The sequence below is a fragment of the Rhineura floridana genome, chromosome 2 (genome assembly GCF_030035675.1).
Source record: "Rhineura floridana isolate rRhiFlo1 chromosome 2, rRhiFlo1.hap2, whole genome shotgun sequence".
Taxonomy (NCBI): domain Eukaryota; kingdom Metazoa; phylum Chordata; class Lepidosauria; order Squamata; family Rhineuridae; genus Rhineura; species Rhineura floridana.
Window position 1 is genome coordinate 91,315,472 of NC_084481.1, and position 22,221 is coordinate 91,337,692.

Genomic DNA, 22,221 nt, shown 5'->3' on the forward strand with positions numbered 1-22,221 from the left:
TGAATAGGCATGCAGCCCTGATTTTATCTTTGATCTCTCTCCCCCTCCCTCCTTTGTTCCCCATGTTCAGTCCATAGCCAAGCAATATCAGTTCACCCCTTACAACAGTTGTGGGGAACCTTTGGTCCTCCAGTTGTTGCTGAATTACAACTCCCACTGGCTATTAGCCAATGTTTGCTGGAACTGATCAGATATTACTGAACTACAAATCTCAAGGGCCAAAGGTTCCCCACATCGGCCTTACAGCATTGCAGAAATACAGTTCTTCTTCCCTGTCTCCGCAGCAAAAATTCTGATCCATGCCTTGGTCGCCTCTCAACTAGACTACTGCAGTCTTTCTGATCTTCCATTGCTTCACCTTGGTCACCTCATACCTCACTGCAAAAACCATTCACCTTTCTTGTTGCTCTGACCACGTGATGCCCCACCTTAAAATCGCCGCACTAGCAATCCTATGCATGTTTACGTTGAAGCAAATCTAACTGTGTCCAGTGGTAACTGCTTCCAGATCAGCATGCATAGCCATGGGAGTATGCCCCACTGAACTTGGTGGGACTTAATTCTGAGCAGACACTTACAGGATGACATTAGTATTGCAAAGGCAACCAGTGTATCCCACCCACCCCCTGCCCACATTCACATCCATCTAGGAGATTTTATTCAAAAATATATATTTTATTTGCACTTATATAGTGGAGCCCTGAGACTCTAAATTTTCTAATTGGAAGAGTCCTCTAAATTTTAGATAAGTATGCTGACAAAAAATACAAATAAGAGATAAGCTGAAAGGACTAGGATACAACACACTAATGTTGTGATACACATTCACGTATCCAGAGCACTAGATACACAAAAGGGGCTCCACATGTGGAAATAGAGGAATAAAAGACATTTTACAAATTAGAGTCAATATCTACAGTGTATACAATGTTTCATCTCTTATCTTTATCACTGTCCACTATGTGAATCCCCTAGTAGCTTCTATACATTCTAGAGGAGAGAGCAACACAAGATGACATTATATTCAAAAAGTCAAAGTAGGGTTCTCCTGAACTTTTGGGGAGAGTTGCCAGAAGTCCTTGCACAGATGTAGGATCTCAGCTTCCTAATCTCTGCTGCCCACAATCTGCAAGAGGAAGGTGAAGATGTAGACGATGTCTGTGTAGATCTTGAGGGCTCCGTAGACATATTCCTCAGGGCTGATCGTGTGTTTTCTGTTCCCCAGCACCAACTGGGTATCATAGGCAAGAAACTGTAGGAAGTCATGAGGAAGTGGTTAGTAACAAGTCTGAAGAAATTATCTGAAAATAAAAGCATTCTGTGCCCTTTATGGGCATGGAAACACATAAGATCTAGGCTTGGGGCCTGCTTCACATGAAAGAGAAACATACCTGCATGCACATCCTATAAGAAACCAGAACCGACCAAAGCTCCCTGAAGGATTGACAATGGCATTAGCAGGTAGTGCTGGTGGTGATAACATTATAACGAGGATGAGAAGCCTGTGGCCCTCCAGATGTTGCGAACCTCTGAATGTTGTTAGACTCCATCTCTCATCAGCCTTAGCCAGCATGGCCAATGCTCAGGAGTGATGGCAATTGTAGCCCAGCAACAACTGGAGGGCCACAGGTTCCCCATCCCTGATTTACGAGTGAAAAACAACCTTGGGTCCAACTAATAGAGGGGTCACCAACCACAAGGGCCTTCATTGGTGGCCCCAGGAAGGGGAACCAGACTCTGATCTTTTTGTTTAAGCAAGTCTCTAGCCCTCCTAAAAAGAAAGGTCTTTAATGTTCAGATACCCTTCTAAGCAATTTCTGTGAAATGAGCCAGCCTAGCTGCTCCCGGCTGTCAGTGTTTTAATCCAATGAGTGAAGTCAGAGCTTTGATTGATAAGTGAGCTTTTTTGGACACCAGGCAGAAGTCCCAGGGTCTTAAAGAGCTTCAGTTTTCCTTTCTCCTTTAGTGCACTTTTCCAGCATCTGCCTTTTCCCCCTAGAAGTCCTTGGAATCTCTGTAGTTTGCCCTTCCTTTTTACCTAGCAACCAGGATGCATCTTTCCTGTGGTGGGCTTGTCTGAAATCAGGTATTTCCTAGAAATGATTTTCTGCAAATACTACTACACAATAAGTGTGAATGGATGTTAAAGAATCCCTTCCACAAATGGCAAATGCAAAATGTGAAAACTTTGCAAAAAGGCTTAGGCATGTCTCCTGCTGTACAGGAACTGATGTTCAGCCACTCATTAAGAATTCACTGTATAGTTAACTTACAGTATAATACTATACATGTCTACTTCGGAAGGAAGTCTCTTTGTGTTTAATGGGGCTTAGTCCCAGGTAAGTAAGTACCAGCTGGCAGCCTATGTTTTGGTTTAGGACTGGCACTGAGAAAAACAGGGTTCTTGTGCCTTCAACGGCTGTATCACTACCAGCAGGACCAACAGGACACAGCTGAGGTTGTGGGGGGGGGGGGGAGAAAGGACAGTATTCTCTCTAATTTTGTGTTATGCCATACCCCCCCCCAGCAGCCATTTTGTGTTATTCCATGGACCCATAGTAGCATTTTGTGACTGGTGCCCTCAGCACTCTCTCAGAATTCGAAATGTGCCAAAACTCTTACTCTCTTATATTTTGTTGTATTTTATTATGGGATTTTATTGTATATATTTGTATTTCTTTGTTGTACACCGCCCAGAGAGCTATGCTAGTGGGGCGGTATAAAAATTTAACAAATAAATAAATAAATAAAACGTTTGTGACTCCTGAACTAATATATTTGTCCCACGACTTCAGAAATACTGTCTTATCTCCTACCATTTTTATTTCCATTCAATAGATTTCAAGGGAAAAATTTTCTCTATCACCCTCTCCATCCTCCCTGCTGACCCTTCATTACTCCACTTTGGAGCACAAGCTCTTTATCTTTGCTTAAAAGCAGGTTTGAATATTCAAAGTTAAAACCTTACGGTTCAGCAAATAATGACACTAATTGAAACATGGTGAGTATGAAGCTCTTTAAATATTAGCTGGAAAAAATATTAACTCTGGCTTTAAATGTTTTTTAAAGCAGAAAAAAGAGAGAGCCACACATTGGCTTGGATCTCAAGTTAACAGTGCAATCCTATACTAAGAAGTAGGTCTCAGTGAGTTCAGTGGGGTTAGTTCTTGGGGAAGCTTCTGAACAATGTGGAATATGGCAGTGTGAGGAGGGGAGGAGAAGACAGGAAACTTCCATGAATTTGTTGAAGTTAAACTTATCTTGGGATCCAAGCCACTGAGCCTCATAAGTAACAAGAAAAATGTCTGTGAAGGCAGGCATGTTATCAAGCTGGGGTAGGCATAGGATTTGCCAGTTCATAGAAAGCTGTAATATCAGACTAGCAAGCTTTAACCTATGGTTGAACGTGTATGTATGAATAGTAAACTAAATATTCCAGTTTCATTTGTGCGTTGTTTCACAATCCATGGCCAATATGCCCCATCTTTTTAACTTTCCTACCCATAATCTCACACTCCTTTCCATTCTTAGAAATTAGCTTCCAAAATCCATGTATTTTTGGCATACACATCTTGCTTTTGAAGAGAGAGAGAAAGAGAAACTACGTAACCACTCCCCTTGTCCAAATCAGCCCACCCCCATTTGGTCCAGGAGGCTTGTAATTAGCTGCCTGCCCAGTCACTTAAAATAACTAAAATTGTTTCTAAGTGACAAGTCCAAGTCCCCACTGCTGCAGAGATTGAACCACAAATGTAGGAGCCACACTTTAACAACAGGAAACCAGATTCAGCCACTAAGTCTTTAAATACTGGATGGGAGACAAAGAGCCAGCACACAGCCTTCCTTGAAGTTGTACACAGGGCTCTTTCTTGCTCTTCTGTTCTTACAACCATGGGCCTTTACACTATTAAGGAGGTGGAATAAATGCATTTGAAAAGGGAGTACAGCAGCCACCCATCCCAGCTCCCCATTTTCTGGCTTTAAAGCCAGAAGGCAGGCAGGGATGTGAAAGAGGAGCTAGGAGGGGAGAGACTAAAATGAATGGGGCATAGGGGATGGACAATAATTTCCTATGTTATTATTATTTACAACACGGTACAGAGGATAAACACAAGATGTAGGCAAGGTTGTTGTTTCCCACCAATGCTAACTGCCTTGAGTCCTATTGAGGTAGGACACGCAACAAGCCTAAATGACTTGTTACTATTTATACACGCGGGCATCAACTTCTTTACTAACCAGGGTGAAGGCAATTGCGCCAATGGCAGCATACAGCATGTGGAGCCAATAGATCTGCAAGAAAAGAGAAATGATTGTTACTCTGCAACAGAGCGTTTTAAATTTCATTTAAAACTTTACTGAGAGTTTTTCTAGACCTCTTCATGTGGCACAAATAGAAGCATATGATGGGAATGAAATGTGAGCATCGTTACAGAACACATTTAGAGGGATTGGGGGGGGGGCGCAGAAAGGACTGAACCTTTCAAAAAGGAAGGTTTGATCATCCACAACCTCCAAATCACAACTAACTTCACTGAGGCAGGCATTTCGTCAGTTACAGTTATTTATCAATAGAAGTTGATAATTGATGTCAATATGCAGTGGTCAAATTCAAATCACATACACATGACCTATTATTTGGAGCTGTAAAGCAGGGATGGGAAACCTGTGCCCTCCAGATGTTTTTGGATTGCCAACTTCCATCAGAGACCCACACAGTATGGCCAGTGGGCAAGAATGATGTGAGGTGGAATCCAGAAACATCTGGACAGCTACAGATTCCCTTCCCCTGCTATAAAGAAAGGTTAAAGTGTCAGATCCAGAGGAACTATTGCATCTATCATCAATCCCATCCCCATCAAGTTTCCAGTGTCAGTTACTTACATACTTGAAGGCCAGAACTATGGCTGTGATAATTCCAGTCACCATGACAACAATGCCCAACACACAGAACAAGCCAGCACAGGATGTGAAATCCACCTGCCAACCAGAGTAAGACACATTTTGAGGGAAAGGTGCAATTAGCAACTAGTTCATTCTACACACCTCAATTTCTCAGGAAGCAAACACTTCATTGTGCAAGAAAAATATGCATTCTTTAAATTGCTGGAGCAGGGGTAGAAGGAGATTCCACACTTTGGTGTTACATATTTTTGTCTCATAGATAATGCACAACCAATAACTATTTGGTGAAGTACAGAGACACTGCTTCTATTTCATACACATTGTATTTTATCAGTATCCATTGTGATTTTTATTATAAATACAATAAAATAAAATTCAGGAAAGTCCAGAGGATCACTGCCAATCTTGAAACGATACTTTGGAGACCACATCAATCACTTCCCCACCACCACTGAGCTTTTACAGCCCAATTATATGTCCTTTCTAGCTATGAAGACTCTACTACTGGGCTCTTCTCCTCCACTACTGTCTGGAGAACATAGATTTAGTAAATCCTAGCATCTTGACAAAGAGCTAGAATAAATTGACCTTGAGATCTTGAGCAGACCCCTAATTTGATGCTGGGGGCATAAGGCAGGACAAGTGCATACTCCCTCTGCATCTTCTATATGTTATGTAGATTTTCAGCCAATATTTGTATAATTATGATACTTCTGCCTCACACATAGCTTCTGAGATTTCATCAGGCATTTCAAGCTTGTCTGACTAGCCACTTAATCCACCAATGGAGGACAGACCTCTTAGTACACAAATTTAGCATGCATCAAAGGCAACAACACACAAGGCATCTATCAATCCATTTGGACAGCTTATAGTAGCAGTAGGGAACTTCCAGCTGATGGGCCAAATTAGACCTGGTAGGGGTCCTAAATTGCCCCATAAGACCGGTTTCCTCAAAGCATGCCCACCTACCCCATATCAGAGTTCATATATGATGTCAGGTGTGAGGCAAGTAAAGATATGACTGCAAAGGAACAATTGGGAGCTTTACGTGCACTCTTGATTGTTCCTTGGCAAAGGAGGGTTGCTGCCAGAAAACTCTGCTGGGATTAGCTACACTACACAGTTTGCAACTGGAACTCTGTAGTGCAGCCAATGTCTACCTGAAGTGGGGCTTTCTGTAAGCGCCAACTTACAGCAAACCCCATAGGGAAATGCTTCCTTTGCCTGTTTGAAATTCCATGCAGGCAAATAAAGTGGGGTTTGCAGCTGCTGCCAAACTACTGATCAGTGCAGCGGCAAGCCCCACTTTGTTTGCCTGTGCAACCAATCCAAGTGGGCAAGTGACTATAAGCAGCACTGAGAATACAGAAAGGTCAGCTTCATCAAACCTCAGCTATTAAAAAGCATCAAGAAACTTCTGTGGTGACACACTTCAGATAACATATTGGAGACATATGTCTGACCCAAATGTCTGAACACACTGATGTTACTTCCAAGAAAGAAACATGTCTCACCTTTGTCTGGAAGCAGAAGATGGTGACAATTATGGCCACGATAGCTGTGATTAACATGGCAAGCAAAACAGCCTTTGTATTGTACATGCTGCAAATAGAAAGCTAAATTATTATTTTACCTAAAATGTTTTGTTCGTTTGCATTATGACAACAGTATCTTTTGCTACTGAATCTTACGTGCACATTTTAGGGCTAAAGTCAGGACTATTTACATATCAATAACAAGGAAATGTAAAAGAAACATGTCACAACAGAAGAGAATTAATGCTGTTGAGCCATTAAGAGAAGCAACATTATTTTGAGTTAGTATTTTACTTCTAAATGCATTTATTTAGAAGCAAGTTGTATTACAGCCCAAGTTGTCTTACCTTACTACTCAAACCTTTGCACTTAACAGCCTTTTTTTGGTCACTGGATTGCTCTACATTTTTTCAACAAATGCTAGTGACAGGTGCCTATTATAATTAAGTACTTTCGGATGAGAAATGCTAACATATTTCAGTATACTATGACAACTGAGAAATTTTCCCATCCACTCTGATTCTAAGCAATTTATTCAGGAATATGTCCTCTTGATGTTAACTGGGCTCTCTTCCAAATAAAACATAGCTATAGTTTAGGCAGACATGTATCACAAAAGAGGCTCAAAAGCACCACAAATACACTTTGAGGCCACATTTTAATACACCCTATAACATAGCAGTGAATCAAAATATGGTATTCTATAGTCACTTGGCTAGCTACTCCATCACCATTGCCACCTCACCTTGGAGAAACAAAGCACTCCACACCCTCTTGCCCAACTGAGATGGATGAGTTTGTGGCTGAAAATTGCTTTCATTTCCCAGGAAACGGTTTAGCAACAGCAAGTGGAGAGATCATGCAGCGGAGGCAACTATTTTGCCAGCCTCTTTGATACTGCTGCTGACACTTCGTCACACCTTGACCCTCTTTCCAATATATTTATTTATTATTTTATTTATATCCTGCCCATCCTCCCAGCAGGAGCCCAGGGCAGCATATACATCAGTCTCACATTTTAGGGGTATAGTCAGACAGAACTTCCCTTACATACACACCTCAAGGCAAGGAAGATGCATCATCTTTTCTAGATGAGTCATGCATTCCCCTGCTCACTCTAGAGTGGGACTTAAATGAGTGTGTTAGGTGTAAGTTGAACATTCCAGAAATGATATTTCAGATATTTACAGCTGAATAGTCATATAGCAATAGATGGTACAAGGAACAGAAGTATGCTTGGGCCAAAGTGGTTTTCATCAAGATAATACAGTAACAAGTTTGTGGAGCATCTCCAGGGCCTTCAAACCCCTGTGATTAAATCACAGCCATGAGATTTGAAATGCATGCCATCTTTGTGAAAGTAACCTTCCCTGCAAAAGTCTCATCCAGATACAAGAGAGAGACAGAAAGGAAGAGGAGAGATGCCTTATACTGAATCAGACCATTAGTCCATCTACCTAAGTATTGTCCACACTGACTGCCAGAGGATCTCCATTATTTCACTTATGGGACTTTCCCAGCCCTACCTGGAGATACCTGCTGCATGCAAAGCAGGCACTCTACCACTGAAGTACAGCCAATCCCTGTTGACAGCACACTGGATAACAACTCATTAGATTTTTAGCCAGAGGGACTCCTCCCATGTAGGATCCACTGTGCCAGTCTGGCATTTGAGTGATATCCTTTGGCCTTTCATAGTAACTAGGCCAGAGGCAAAAGGAGTTGTGGAGGGAAGAACAGGTATAAAACTTGCCCATGTATGGGGAGGTAGCACAGCCTTGGCCCACAATTTTCCTCCAGTAAAACTAGCTGCTAACCACAATGTTATGGTCACATAGTTTGAAATGCTAGGAGAGTACTCAATTCTCTTATAGGAATACTAGCAGTCTTGTACTTTGTCCTGCTTGGGAAATATAACAAAAAAATCATTGAAGTTTTGAAAGGTTCAGTCCACCATCTTGATTCAAAATGGCATCTAATTGTATCCAAAAAGATGAAAACCTGCTCCTTGATTTCAGGAACCATCACGCAAGACTTGGCTATGATATCTTAAGAAGTGTCCAAATACATAGCGAACAGACAACTTTCCAAAATATATAATAGATGAGGTTGGTGGCCAAGTGCAGGTATGAGAGCTCTATTATGGATTTTTCCACTCAATAAGATGATACGTAATACATTATACAACATCCAATAGTTAAGCAGGCCTGTATCAAGAAGTAGTCCATGAATGGTAGCAATTGTTCAGAAAAATCTGTACTTAAGGATGTTTGCTAGAAGCTTAAGAGAAAAACTGATTGTTTGGCTAACAAAAATTGGATCTGTTTTTTTCAGGGACATTCTAGTTAACTACTGCTGAATTTTAATTGTTCATTTTTTTAGGCATAAGATTCTTAAGTCAATACAGTCCCAGAAAACCTCCCACTAAGCAGACATTCCAGAAGCTCAAGTTTAATTGCTAGAAGGAAAGAAAAAAAGATGTTACTTTTGTATCTTACCTAGCAATGGTGCCTGTCATGAATCCCATGGCCAGCGTCTAGAAAAAAACAGAAACTGAAGTTGATCACTGCTGCTATGGCATATCGCCAAAAATGCTCCATATTCTCAAAGAGCTTCAGCTAGCTTCGAATTAAAACCTGATGAAGCTTTTGTCTCTGGTACTTTCTGCTTACGGTTACCCTTATGAAATAAGTACAATCATGGGAAATTGCACAGCTAGTAGGACAAGGAGGGAACTCTAGTTCCAGTCCCTAAATGGCTTAGCACCAGGTTACCTTAGAGGAGGGGTGGTTAACCTGTAGCCCTTCCATTGTTCTTGGACTCCAACTCCAGGCAGCCCCAGCCAACATAACCAATGGTCAGGGTTGATGAGAGTTGGAATTCTACAATACCTGTTTGCCACTCTCACCTTAGGAATTGCTTGCTCCCACATGATTGCCCAGGAACTAAGATCAATATCAGAGTACTTGCTCTCAGTGGCACCTTGGGAGATTTGGGGAGTGAGCACAAGCAATACAGGGCTTTTTTGGTAGTGGTGCCACAACTCTTGAAGATTCTTCCAACTGAAATTTGTCAGGCACTCTCTTTGTATCTCTTTCACCAGAAATTGAAGACACTTGTATTTCAATAGGCTGCATACACACCATACCTTGAAAGCACATTCAAAGCACATTCCCACCAAAGAATCTATAGTTTATCCCGCACAAAGCTGCAGTTCCCAGCATTCTTAAACCAAGTTCCCAGGATTCTTTGGGACAAAAAAAGTGCTTTCAAAGGTATGATGTGTACACAGCCATTGTGCAACATCAAATTTTATTATTGCTAGTTTTAATGCACAGCATATTTTATCTTTGCTGCTGTTAAGCTTTGGTTTTGCTTCACTTTTAAGTGTTTATTTATATTAAGTTTTTGGGGGGAAATGGTTGCTGTGTATGTACTTTTTACTAATTTTATGATATGGCTTTAAGATTATGTGTCACTCTGGGGACTTTTAGTAGAAGAGCAGGATATAAACAAATTATTTTATTATTAATCTCTTAACAAGAATGCTTTTGCCAACCCACAACACCATGATCCACGCAGAGAGCTAATACATTCATAAAAATGGGACCTTAAGAACAATAAATATCTTTTAACTAAACTGCCTGGAATTGCTGCAGCACAGTAAGAAAAAGGTCTCCAAAATGTAATACAACTATATATACCTGGAAGAGTTTTGTATGGAAAGGAAGGATTCTCCATAATAGCATGTAGCTTTCAAATCTAGAACTAGACTGGATGCTGACTGTTTGAAAATCTTTTGCTTAGGTTAAGCTACATGCAAATTATTTCAGGTGTTGTCTGGAATATAATGCTAGACTAGACACAGAGGATTTTGTATCTTTTGCAGTTGTGACTTTTCTGGAATTTTTACTTTTCAAAAGTTTCAATCAAAAACACATCAAATCTATGCTTCTTAGTCTATCTCAGGACCATCTATACTGGTGTTACACTAGGGCCAGGGAGGTTTGAGCTCACATAACCATGAAGTTCATAGGACAAGACCTTGAGCTGACACAATCCCTCAGCTGAACCTACCTCATAAGGCTATGAGGAGGATGGGGAAGGGGCAGAACAATGCATACTAGGGCTGTGCACTGGATACAGCCAAAGCCTGAATCCCAAGCCAGGCTGATTTGGGAGAATCCAGACTTCACCCAAGTCAAATGGAGATAGCCCTTGACTGCTTGGAGCAACTGTTATGCGCCCCACAGAGAACTCCTGGCAAAGCAAGCAGAAGGGGGATGAAGACTGGGATCCTGGAGATGGTCTCAGTGATCTACCAAGGGAGTGGGATGAGACTAGGCAGGACTTCAGCAGTCTGGCTAGTGAGACTCCCACCCAGAGGCACCTATTGGGCGAGGAGCCTCCTCCTCCTGCGCCTCCTGACTCCCCCTGCTCTCCCAAGCCGCCTTCCAAAATGACTCCGTCTCAGCCTACCGGGGAGGAGGGGGAGGGGGAGGAACAGCAGGCAAGACCAGGGAAGTGGGAGGAGGACTTGGTGGAGATGTCTCAACCACCATTGCCAAGGGCGCACTGGCAATTGTGCAGGCATGAACAGACTGAGCCTTCTCTCCAGCCCCTGCGAAGGAGTGCCCGTTTGCTTGTCCAGTCCTGATCCGGGGGACAGTTCCCATGCAAGTAGAGAGGCTGCCCCAAGCCTACTTAAGTGGTCCAAGCAACATGTTATTGTGACATCTTTGCTTGAGTAGCTTTGCCTGTCTATGCCTTGTAGAGTTGTAGAGACCTATGTTGTCTGTAAGCTGATCTATGAAATGCTCTAAGCTGAGATTTTGCATTAAACATGACAGAAAAAAACACACCAGTGAGTCCTGGTCTGGATCTAATGGGGTTGGCCAGGACTGCAACCTGAGGCTGTCAGGGTGGGGCATCAGGTGGGAAAGAGAATGGGCAGGCAGACCCAGCACGTTCCCCCACATGGACCACACTGAGGAAACAGCACCCTGCAGGACTGAACCCTCTTCCTCGCAGTGCGGAGGGGGGAGGAGACCCACTACCCCCAACTGTATGTTTCATTAGGATTTTAAAAACCCTAATTAAACATCAGCCCTGCTCTCAAATTGATTCAGGGAAGGATCTTGGTTGGGTGTCCCTCAGGTTGGCCCAGTTTGGGGAGGGCTGTGGACAACCCTATATATGCAACCCTGAGCAACGAGGAAGAAGGGTGGAATAAAAATGTCACAGAAGAAAATTTCTCCCACCACCATGGGGATTCCACTACTAGCAGCCCAAGCCCTGCAAGCAAAATGTGTCCTTACAAAGACTGTCAGAAGGATGAGATTCCATGGGAAGCGTCTCCTGGAAGAGATTAAAAAGACAGAATATACGTAAGCAGTGCCACTTCAAGGAAGGACATCATTTTGGGACATACATTTCAGCATATCCTCCCAGCACTAGCCACAGACCTTTTTCCATCTGAAGCAAAGAGGTCAGGCATGTCCCAATCCTACCCTACCCTACCCTTTTTCTTTTCTGAAAAGAGAAAACAATGAGACTGGAGGCAGGAAAATGACACCCCCTAATGAAATTTGCTGTCTTGAGCAACCGTTTCCCATTGCTGGATGCAAGGGTAGCTCTCAAATCATCTAGTATTCCCCACCAACCCTCAAAGAGAGTTCTTCACAGCTCATATCTCCATCAATTTCCCCCACAGACCGCTTCAAATTCTCCTTCATACCTCCTTTCCAACCTAATATAACATCCTCCTTTTAACAACATATATAACTTTTATTATGGGGTGTTTTTGTGCGTGTGAAAGAAAAAGACCTACAACAATGAACTTCCTACATTTCTGTTCACAAGTTAGTTACACCCGGGTCCCACAGGCATCTGGCTGGCCACTTTAACAATAGAATGGTGCACTAGATAGGTCTTTGCCCTGATCCAATAGGGTTCTTCTTATGTATTTTGGGAATTGTTGTAGAGAGAAATGTTCCCATATTGCCCGACTCCCAACCATTTCAAATCCTGGCATCATAGGCAGCAACTCGTTCACCCACTAATATATCCCTCAGTCACCAAGTATATCCCACACACACTCACCGTGGGCCCTCACAGCATACCAGCACCAGGTAAGTGACAAAGAATACAGCGCTGGGGGAAGGAAGGAAGAGTTATATGTTTGAATCATAGTAGGATCTCATATCTATAACAGCTTAGCACTTATCCACCCACCCACAGACACAAAGACAGGCATTTCAGATGCATTAGCAGCTAATTTTGCTGCAATGGTAGTGGTGTGGGACCTGGGCTCCTTTGGGAGGATGGACAGGATTTAAATTAACTAAATATAAATAAAATGACATTCAGGCCACTCCTGAGCACCATTCCCTGTACCTCAAAGAGAACTTTAGCCTCAGTTGCTTTCTCTCTATACGGTACATCATATCTCAGCAGATCTAGGCTTGTCTACTGCTGCTTCTGCTATAAATTTTATTCTTAAGCACACAGAGTTGATGGGATAGACCAGGGGTAAGGAACGTATGACACGCCAGATCTTGCTGAACTACAGCTCTCATCATCGTTTACCACTGGCCATGGTGGCTGAGGCTGATGGGAGCTGGAATCCAACAACACTTGGAGGGCCATAGGTTCACCATCCCTAGGAGAGATGATCAGTTATCACTAGGCTTGTTTCACCAATGACAGGATATAGCTGATTTGTAGTCTAATCTTATTTCCAGGTGAGTGTGCATAAGTCCCACAGAGTTCAACAGGACTCACTCACAGGTTAAATGTGCAGCTTTAACATTATCTCCCATTCACCATGCTCCATGACAAAGTTCTGTACTCAAAATAGAAATGGGAATTTGAGGGAAAGATGTAGCTGAGTACGAACATCCTTATTAACACCAAGACAATTAATTATTATGGCCCCATCCCACCTCCAGCCTTGCCAAAGGGTGACAACAGAGGCAGGCAATGTGTGTAAACTGATGCTGGTATGCATCTAACCATATAGAAACAAGTTGGGTGCTTGTAATGTCTCGCCATGCAATGAAGTCATTTAAATCAAAGATCCACCCCTGCTACCACAGGCACAGTTTTCAAGTTTCTGAAGAACCCCGGGCAAAATGTCTGCCTGTCCCTGTAGAGGAGTGCCCTGTTTGGCCCACTCTGGCAATTTTTAATCCTTGCTGGACTTTCAAGTGCTATGAGAGCATTGATGGCTTTGGGAGAGCCACAAGGCCTGGGGGTCAGCTTGGCAGGCCCTCCAAATATCCATTGGCACCACTTATTTGCTTGGCCATGCCAAGTACTGATGCCTGCCAGAATTCCCAGTTACAAGCAGGCCTCACAGGGTAAGAGGCCACCTATAACTACCCAGATTTGTAGCAGCAGAAAGTACAGATGCAGCTCATGGTGTTGCACAAAGCTCAGAACTGGGCCCAGAGCTGTATTTGGCAGCACTGTCCTATCAGCATACAGGCGGGCCCCGCTTATACGGCAGGTTCCGCTCCGAACTGCCTCCATAAAGCGGAAATCACTGTAAAGCGGAACCCATCGAGCATAATGGGGCGCGTCGTGCAAAAATAACACAAAAATGTCGCAAAAGTGCAAAATCGGCTTTAAAACAGGGAATTTCCCCTAATTGAAAGCCACCACATTAGCGGACTGCCAGAAAGCGAAGCGCCGGTAAGTGGGGCCCTACTGTACTGGAGAAAAGGTGATACTTACTAAGATACATAATATACAGCAACATTTCTCCGCACAAAACTGGATACAGGTTCACTGGGGAGAGAGTGAAGATTATATGGGATAAGAATCTTCTCCAACAATCATCATTGGGGTTGGGTAAACTGAATACACATAGCTTCACTTTTAAAACTGATCAGGATGCTGGCTCTTCAAGAAAGCTTTATAATCCCTTCACACTCCAATTCTGATCTCCCCCTCATTGCTAAACACGAAGATTTTTCCATATGTCATCATCATAATAATCGAATTAATTGAATCCTAGCAAGACGGAGGCACTGTGGGTTGGTGGTTCCTGAGTTCGGATAATTGGTCAGTTGCCTGCTTTGGATAGGGTCATACTCCCTCTGAAAGAACAGGTCCGTAGTCTGGGGGTGCTCCTAAATCCATTTTTGTCACTAGAGGCCCAGATTACCTCAGTGGCTAGGAGTGCCTTTTACCAGTTTCGACTGGTAAGACAGCTATGGCTGTTTCTGGACTGGGATAGCCTGATCACTGTTGTCCATGCATTGGTAACCTCCAGGCTGGATTACTATAATGCACTCTATGTGGGGCTGCCCTTGAGGTTGGTCTAGAAGCTGCAGCTGGTGCAAAATACAGTGCGAGACTGCTCACTGAGGCAGGGTATCACCAACATGTCACCCCGCTGCTGAAAGAACTGCATTGGCTGCCCATTTGCTACCAGGCCAAGTTCAAGGTTCTAGTTTTGGTGTACAAAGCCCTATACAGCTTAGGACCAGGATACCTAAAAGACCGTCTTATCCCTTATATACTCAGTCGATCACTGTGCTCTGCAGGTCAGAGCCTCCTGCAGATACCATCTTATAGGAGGTCCATTCCGCACAACATAGGAAACGGACCTTTAGTGTGGCGGCAACTACCCTGTGGAATTTCCTCCCCTTAAATATTAGACAGTTGCCATCTCTGTTGTTTTTTTGGTGCCTATTGAAGACCCTCCTCTTTCAACAAGCCTTTTAAGTTGAGACCTTATCCCAGTCTGCGTCTGTGTTGGAATTGCTTTTTAATATGTTTGTAAACCTTTTATAAAAAACAATGTTTTTAACCTTTTTTTCTTTTTTAAGATGTCTTCAAAGCTTTTTTAAAAAATGTTTTTAAAGATGTTTTGTTTTAATGTATTTTAAAGTCTGTTTTTATGATGTTTTAAAGTGTTTTTGTGCTTTTGTTTGCCGCCCTGGGCTACTGCTAAGAGGAAGGGTGGGATATAAATTAAATAATAAATAAACAAACAAATAAATAATAATGAATAGATGAAAAACAGAAGACTGTTAAGACATGCTCCAACTGCAGTATATAGTCTAGTAAACATCTAAAATGAGGCCACAACTAGTTTTTCCTTTGGCTGTAAAAAAAACAAAGTTTCTATTTCCCTGGTGGTATTAACCCCAGTAAATAATAATTCCATGTGAAGCACCACAGAGGGGAACATAAAAACAGCATTCACTGCCAAAGATACAAACTGTTGGATTTATTTCCTTACCACCAGTGGCTGAGTTAACACTAAAGAACTAAATCATCACCAGTGTTTTTCCAATAGCATATATATGAATAACTATTCTGGCGTTAGTACTGATGAAAGCTGAAAATAAATATTCTGAGGTTAGACATAAACAAAAAGGGAGAAATACATCATTTCAATTACAGTTATTTTATGGACAATCCTCTACAGCAGGTGTGGAGAGCCTGTGGTCATTCAGATATTGGCTGAATGACAACTCCCATCAGCCCCAGAAAACATGACCAATGTCCAGGATGATTGAAACTGGAGTTCAGTAACATCTGGAGAGCCAAATGTTCCCCACACCAACTTTACATGGAAAAGCAATATTGGTCTATGTGTGTTAGAGCAAAGACTTACACAAAGCTAAAGACTGCAATAATACCCACAGTCAGGAGCAGCTGCACTGAGATGATGCTGTAGACCTGGAAATGAAGACCCAGAACACATGTGAGGCTACACACCAAGTAATTCCCACCTAGACACTGAAAGCGCAAGGTAACCATATCTTGAGTCATGTACTGTACTTTGGCTCCATCAAAACATTAGCCTCTTCCACAAGTATTTATTTTATTCAGGAATAGTTTCTCTCACATGCATTTCTCTACCAAGAGAGCATGAAAATTCATTCCACTGCTATCTGAACTATAGGAAATTTTCAAAACCACCACAGATCATAAAAGAAAAGGGCTAGATGCTTCCAATGAATCATGCCACAGTAGCCTGTGCTTTCCCTGTTTGTTGGCAGACTGGAGTTTCTTTAGCATCATACTGGGCGTTTATTATTGACTCATTCCCTAGACTAGAGCAGGTGGGGGAACCTTTGGCTTTCCAGATATTGCTGAGCTACGACTCCCATCAGCCCCAGCAAGCATGGCCAATGGCCAGGAATGATGTAGTTCATTAACATTTGGAGGGCCAAAGGTTCCCCACACCTGCCCTAGAGGAATATAAACTGAGTTAGGTGCCCCCCCTCCATATTATTTGGAGGAGCAAGGAATGCATTGCATTCCCACAGAACTGCTTCTCACCTAGGTATTTGGATGAAGGCATATTTGGGCTTAACTGTCCTTCATTGCAGTTCTGTTTCTGAAACACAGACAGCCACACAAACATAGCAGAAGGGGAGCTTCAAAAAACTAGCTGACAAAGCAGCATTATTTATCTTATAACACTATTAGCCAGCTTTTCATTCTCTAAGAGGAGTCCATGTCCCTATCAAGTCTACATGCCTACTTGTGTCCCTGAAATCACAGTTCATTCCTTCTGCAGAATGGGGCAGCACTCTTTCTAGCAGCGCGAACAAATTCCTTTGTGGAATTTGCAGCAGATTCTCTTCCTGCTTTGCAAACCAGCAGACTAGTTTCTTCCAAGAGAGGTATCCATTAAAGCACAGGCTGCAATGGGGACCATGCAGCAGCAATTCCTAAACAGTTACCTTGCGGATGAAAATGTGTCTGACTTTCTTATCATCCCAGTCTGCTACATGGATAGCCCCATCCCCTCCGCCATAGGTATCGCCTGTCAAAAGAAGACAAGATGAAGTTACCTTCTCCATGGTATTTATGCCTCATTAACAGCACCTGCCCTAGCTGGAGAAGGGAATAACCCAGGGCTGGCATATTATCTTCAGAACCTTCTGTGTTTGTTTGTGGAAACATTCCCCCCTCCCCCAATACAGTAATCTCTTTGAAAAGCTGAAGGTCTCTCAGTGCCCTGGAGCCCTAATTTCACTCTTCTCTAGCAGCTGTCTTTCACTAAATGCACTGTCTTTTTTGTGCTCTCTCTCTGCACTGATCACTCAGATTAATTAGAACTCAGCACATCGGTATTTATTGCCAGGAAGCTGCTACTGACCCCAATCTACTTCTTGATCGTAAGTACTCTTGAAGCATTAAGTTCCTGCTCTTCTTAGACAGATTTATATGATTAGAAATGTCTTTCACCCAAAAGACACAGTGTGTTCAGAGAGGCATTCCCTTAGTTCTTAGCAAACAATGCTCCCATGTTAGTAGATCAAAAGGAAAGAGTTGCCTACAGTATCTTAGGCGTTCACTCTCAATCCCTCCTCCATGTCTGTCAGTCTGTCTCTCTTTCTCACACACATACGCAATATAACTCTGCATTAACATAACCTAGATTGATCACACCACCATGGCTCCATATTCAAAAGCAAATGAGAACATATATGTATGTATGGACAATGCGTATGTATATATGTATATGTAAGCATGAGGGATATGTCTTCTCTTACCAAGCTGACAGAGTATAAAATGGCGATTAAAAATATGTTTAGAATTAAATCAAGGTGGGGAATTTGTGATCTTCAGGATGTTGCTGGTCTACAACTCCCATCATCCCCAAACATTGGCTATGTTACCCAAGAGAGTAATGAGAATTGGAGTCCAACAACATCTGGAGGGTCACAGGTTTCTCATCTCTAAGTAAAATAATGAGGATTAATAATCTTTAGTCTAGTTTTCTTGACCCAAGTCACATAGAATAGGTTATCTGACTCATCATCCAGTCCATTTCTTCTCCAACCAACCCTCTGCTTATTGTTTCATTGAAATGCTGTAACCACCAACTAGTCCAAGGTGCAGCTTCAGGGAACTTCACTTTTCTCTTCCCCACCAGATCCCATGGAACTTCAGAGCTGAACAGAAGCACATTCCAGCTCTAACCATCAGCTAAGAGGCCAAGGGCCACTGGGAAGCCAAGACACACTCCGCCTCTCAGGAAGAACATCCTGGCAAAGACCAATGTGGCCCCTTTCATAAGCTAGAGAAGGAGCAGCTGCTAAAGTGCCGGCTTTCCTCTTCCCTCCTCATTTCTCCCCACCCTTCTGCATTGTGTCTATTAGACTATGAGCCTGCAGTCAGGGTCTGTCTTATCATGTTATATCTCCACAGTGCTTAGAGAATGTTAAAGACATTTTACAAGGTAATCATAATTATAACCTTCAGCATTTCCCTATTCTTTTAGCCATCTAGTCATGGCATTTGACTTCTCCATTTTTGTCCGCTTTTCAGTTAAAGCCAACCCGCTCATGAATATGAAAACAAAAACAAAGCCTAACAGCTTACCAAAGCCCATTGGGACTGTAGGCATAGGAGGAACTGGCTGCCCATAACCCCCTGGTTGCGAGTAGCCTCCAGGCTGTGGAAACCCACCACCGTATGGTGGAGGTTGTGGATAACCTCTAGGATATCCCCCTGGGGGTGGAGGATAGAGGGGGTTCCGATCGTCGTAGCCAGGAGGAGCTGTGGGATGTGACATGATGTCTCAGGCAAGGCTCACCGCACTGAAAAACAAAGAGGTAAAATCCCATTATCACCTCTGCCCTTTCTTTCCCAAAAACATGCACCATACTGAGTACAAGCCAGACAGATCACCTACATTCATTCTGCTTGTACCTTGTTTGTGCATCAATCCAAAAGTGGCCAGCAGAGGGAGCCATAAGGTAGGAAAGGCTACACTGAAAAAGCTGTCCTGCAGAGCACCTTTGCCAACCTAGGGCCCCCCAGATGTTTTGGATTATAACTCCCATCTGTCCCAGCTGGCTGGTTTGATGGAAGTTGTAGCCCAAAACATTCAGGTTGGGAAGACTGCAATGAAGGATCCTAAGACTGATGAAAGAAGATATTACCACTGAAGATGGCTGGTGGGGTCAGAGGTCATGTATCCTCACTGGATCGTCACCTTGTAGTGGTAAGTGGGCTTGCGTGTTCTAATGAACCCTGTGAGCGATGCCATCAGGAGTCATGTACTCCCAGCAAGGTCACCCATGGCAGTAAGGTCAAGGGAGAGGAACAAGACAAAGAATGATCCAAGAAAGTCCTCAATGGCAGAACAGGCAGAGGATAACAATGTGTACGTTACAACAGCTATGAAGGTGGATGAAAGTCGCAGCAGATAAAAGACTTCCAGTCGTTGTGGTATCCCATGCCACTGGGTCAAAGCCTTTTTCTGTCAAGATAGTGTGTTGATCGGCGTGCGCCGATCTCCCCACATAAAACAAATTCACACACAGGCGTCTTCCAAGCAAATCCATCTGGAAACATATGTCCTCACTGTGGGAGGCTGGGTGGATCCAGAATTGGCCTCCACGGTCACTTACGGACCCACTGTTAAAGACCTTATCTTGGAAGACAATCTTACTCAGCCATGAGTGATTGCCAATGATTCCTCCAAACATGATGCTTTCTAATTTGGCTCCTACTGAGTTTTTAATTTTTAGATGGTGTCGTAGGTAATCTTCACCTTTTGCTAGCTCTTTTTTTTTGTTCACCACCTTCCTAGGGACCTGCGAGTTCCAGCTAGGGCTTGAGGCAGAACTGTGTAACTATTAGTTTCTCAAAAATGGGGAGGTTTCTTCCCCTTCTCTTTTCTTCCCCACCCCACCCCCCCAATGGATGCATTTTACAATCTGTTTTGTCCCTCAAGAGACTAATCCAATTTTGGATTGGCAAAACTCCTTTCTGCATTCTAACTCATGACTGTTATGAAACAGCAGGCTTCGGGAACAACTGTGCCACTCCCAGCTTTTTCTTCCTCTTGCCTGACAGGACACTGCCTTATTCCATGTCAGGCTATTAGTCTAATCCACCATTGTTGATTATGCTGACTGGTGGTTGCTCTCTGGGATTTCTGACAGCTGTCCTTCTCAGCCTCACCTGGAGGTGCTGGGGATTGAACCTAGGATCTTCAGCATCCAAAGCATATACTCTACCACGAAGCTATGGCCCTGAGTTCTGAAGAACTCAAAAGCTTGCTTACCATTTGGTGACGTTTTTGTTGGTCCAAATGTTGTTATTTTTTAAATTATTTAATCAACTTATAAGCTGCCCTATAAATGAAATCCTCTGGGCAGCGTACCAGTATTCATAGGTATTTCTAGAAAAATAAAAATCGCTTTAAGAACAGAGCAGAGGGGGAAAGAGTCTTTGCAACACTAAGGCTGCAATCCAATACACACTTACCTGGGAGTAGGTCCCATTGAAACCAATGGAGCTTTCTTTTGATTAAACATGTATTGGATTGTGCTGTAAGTCAATTAGAACAAAGGCCAGAGTGATAAAAGATTCACAGAATTAAAACAGTATAAAACCACAACAGAGTTTAAAAGGTATTGCCCTACTGAGCATAAAGAAAAGGTAATTGTTTGAATTAACAAAAAGCATAGGAAGCCATGATGAAAAGTTTCAAAATATTTTTATGCGTCTCTAAACCCTGTCTGGTCCCCCTGAGAGAGGATAAGAACTCTTACTAGTATTGCTGCAAACAGAGGGACCCTCTCTTTTATCTTTAGGGAAGGTTCTGATACTAAAGGAGGGCATCTCCTAAGAACATCTCCTAAAGAAGATCTCCTAAAGGAGGGCATCTCCTATTGAGAGGGAAGGCTAGAAGATTAAGGGTTTACTCATAGAAGGCAAAATAATAAAAAGTAAAATAATTTATGCTCCTGACCCCACCCCAATCCTGAAACCTGTATGATTCTGAATCGGATAGGGGATAGAACAAGAGTCACCAACGTGGCACCTGCAAGCACACGTATGCCCACAGAAGCCTCCCTTGGGGCCTCCAGGGTCCCCTCGCCCATTCTTTCCCCTCCTTTTAAATAAGTATCCTATCATACTCAATAAGCTGCAGTGAATGCTTGGTTGTGATGCATGTGTGAGAGAGTGTGCTGATGCCCATGACATTTTCTCTGGTTTGGAAATGTACTCAAGGGCCCAAAAGGTTGGTGCCCCCCCCTATGTAGAACACAGTGAATGTAGACGCTTGGAGGCTCTACACCTTTGGACTGGGACATAGCCATTATTCTCATTATGATCATGTATCTCCATTTGTAACTCAAGGTTGTTACAGACAGGGTGGTTCTGGTGAGAAGGCAAAAGTACAATTTCTCCCATTTCTACCACAACAGACTCTGAGTGGGGGGAGAGGAGAATTTGAGCTTCCAAGCATGATACAGCACAGACTCACAAATTTAAAAAAAATCCAGTCGCCTGGGGTGACCACAAGCTACATTCAGGAAACCAAGCAAGAGCCTCGTGTGCTCTTGCACACCCCTTGATTCAGAGTTGCTTTGTTGTTTAATTGCATTGGCAATTTTGCTGGATTTCATTTTTTGAACTATTGATTATTAAAATAATTTTAATTATTGTAAGCCACCTATTGGCTTACAAGACCTATTTAATTATTGTAAGCCACCTATTTACCCTATTGGCTAATACAATAATGTTTTAATTATTGTAAGCTACCCTGAACACAGTGAATAAGTGAGGTGGGCAATTTAATAGAAAACTGCTCATATATATTTTTTCACACATACTGTAAGGCAAGAAAGCAGTAGCTAGTTAAAAAAAAAAAGCTTAGAAGTCAGGGAAGGGTCCTAGAACATCCCCAAGATGATAAATATTTACACAGTAGAAAATTACACATTTAGACTTTTTTTCAAAGTGGTAGATAAAAAGAAGGTTGAGAAGCTTAGCAAGGGCAGCA

At 42.7% G+C, this 22,221-nt stretch overlaps 1 protein-coding gene across 2 annotated transcripts in view; it reads right to left on the reverse strand.

The window, feature by feature from the left end:
• Nucleotides 1-654: 654 nt before the first annotated feature.
• Nucleotides 655-22,221, reverse strand: part of LOC133376675 (protein lifeguard 3-like) — a 51,379-nt gene continuing 29,812 nt past the window's right edge. Inside the window, exons 1-12 of one of the 2 annotated variants that reach the window (XM_061609273.1) lie at nucleotides 20,697-20,750; nucleotides 18,801-19,018; nucleotides 17,153-17,235; nucleotides 16,075-16,139; nucleotides 14,181-14,234; nucleotides 12,546-12,596; nucleotides 11,762-11,801; nucleotides 8,942-8,979; nucleotides 6,423-6,510; nucleotides 4,885-4,980; nucleotides 4,240-4,293; nucleotides 655-1,252 (exon numbers count right to left, since the gene is read on the reverse strand). In XM_061609273.1, coding sequence (XP_061465257.1) covers nucleotides 1,106-1,252; nucleotides 4,240-4,293; nucleotides 4,885-4,980; nucleotides 6,423-6,510; nucleotides 8,942-8,979; nucleotides 11,762-11,801; nucleotides 12,546-12,596; nucleotides 14,181-14,234; nucleotides 16,075-16,139; nucleotides 17,153-17,235; nucleotides 18,801-18,993 — 909 coding nt within the window. In that variant the 5' untranslated portion in view covers nucleotides 18,994-19,018; nucleotides 20,697-20,750 and the 3' untranslated portion in view covers nucleotides 655-1,105. Of the gene's footprint in view, nucleotides 1,253-4,239; nucleotides 4,294-4,884; nucleotides 4,981-6,422; nucleotides 6,511-8,941; nucleotides 8,980-11,761; nucleotides 11,802-12,545; nucleotides 12,597-14,180; nucleotides 14,235-16,074; nucleotides 16,140-17,152; nucleotides 17,236-18,800; nucleotides 19,019-20,696; nucleotides 20,751-22,221 lie in introns of those variants that run through there. The other variant, XM_061609272.1, reaches the window with a different exon arrangement.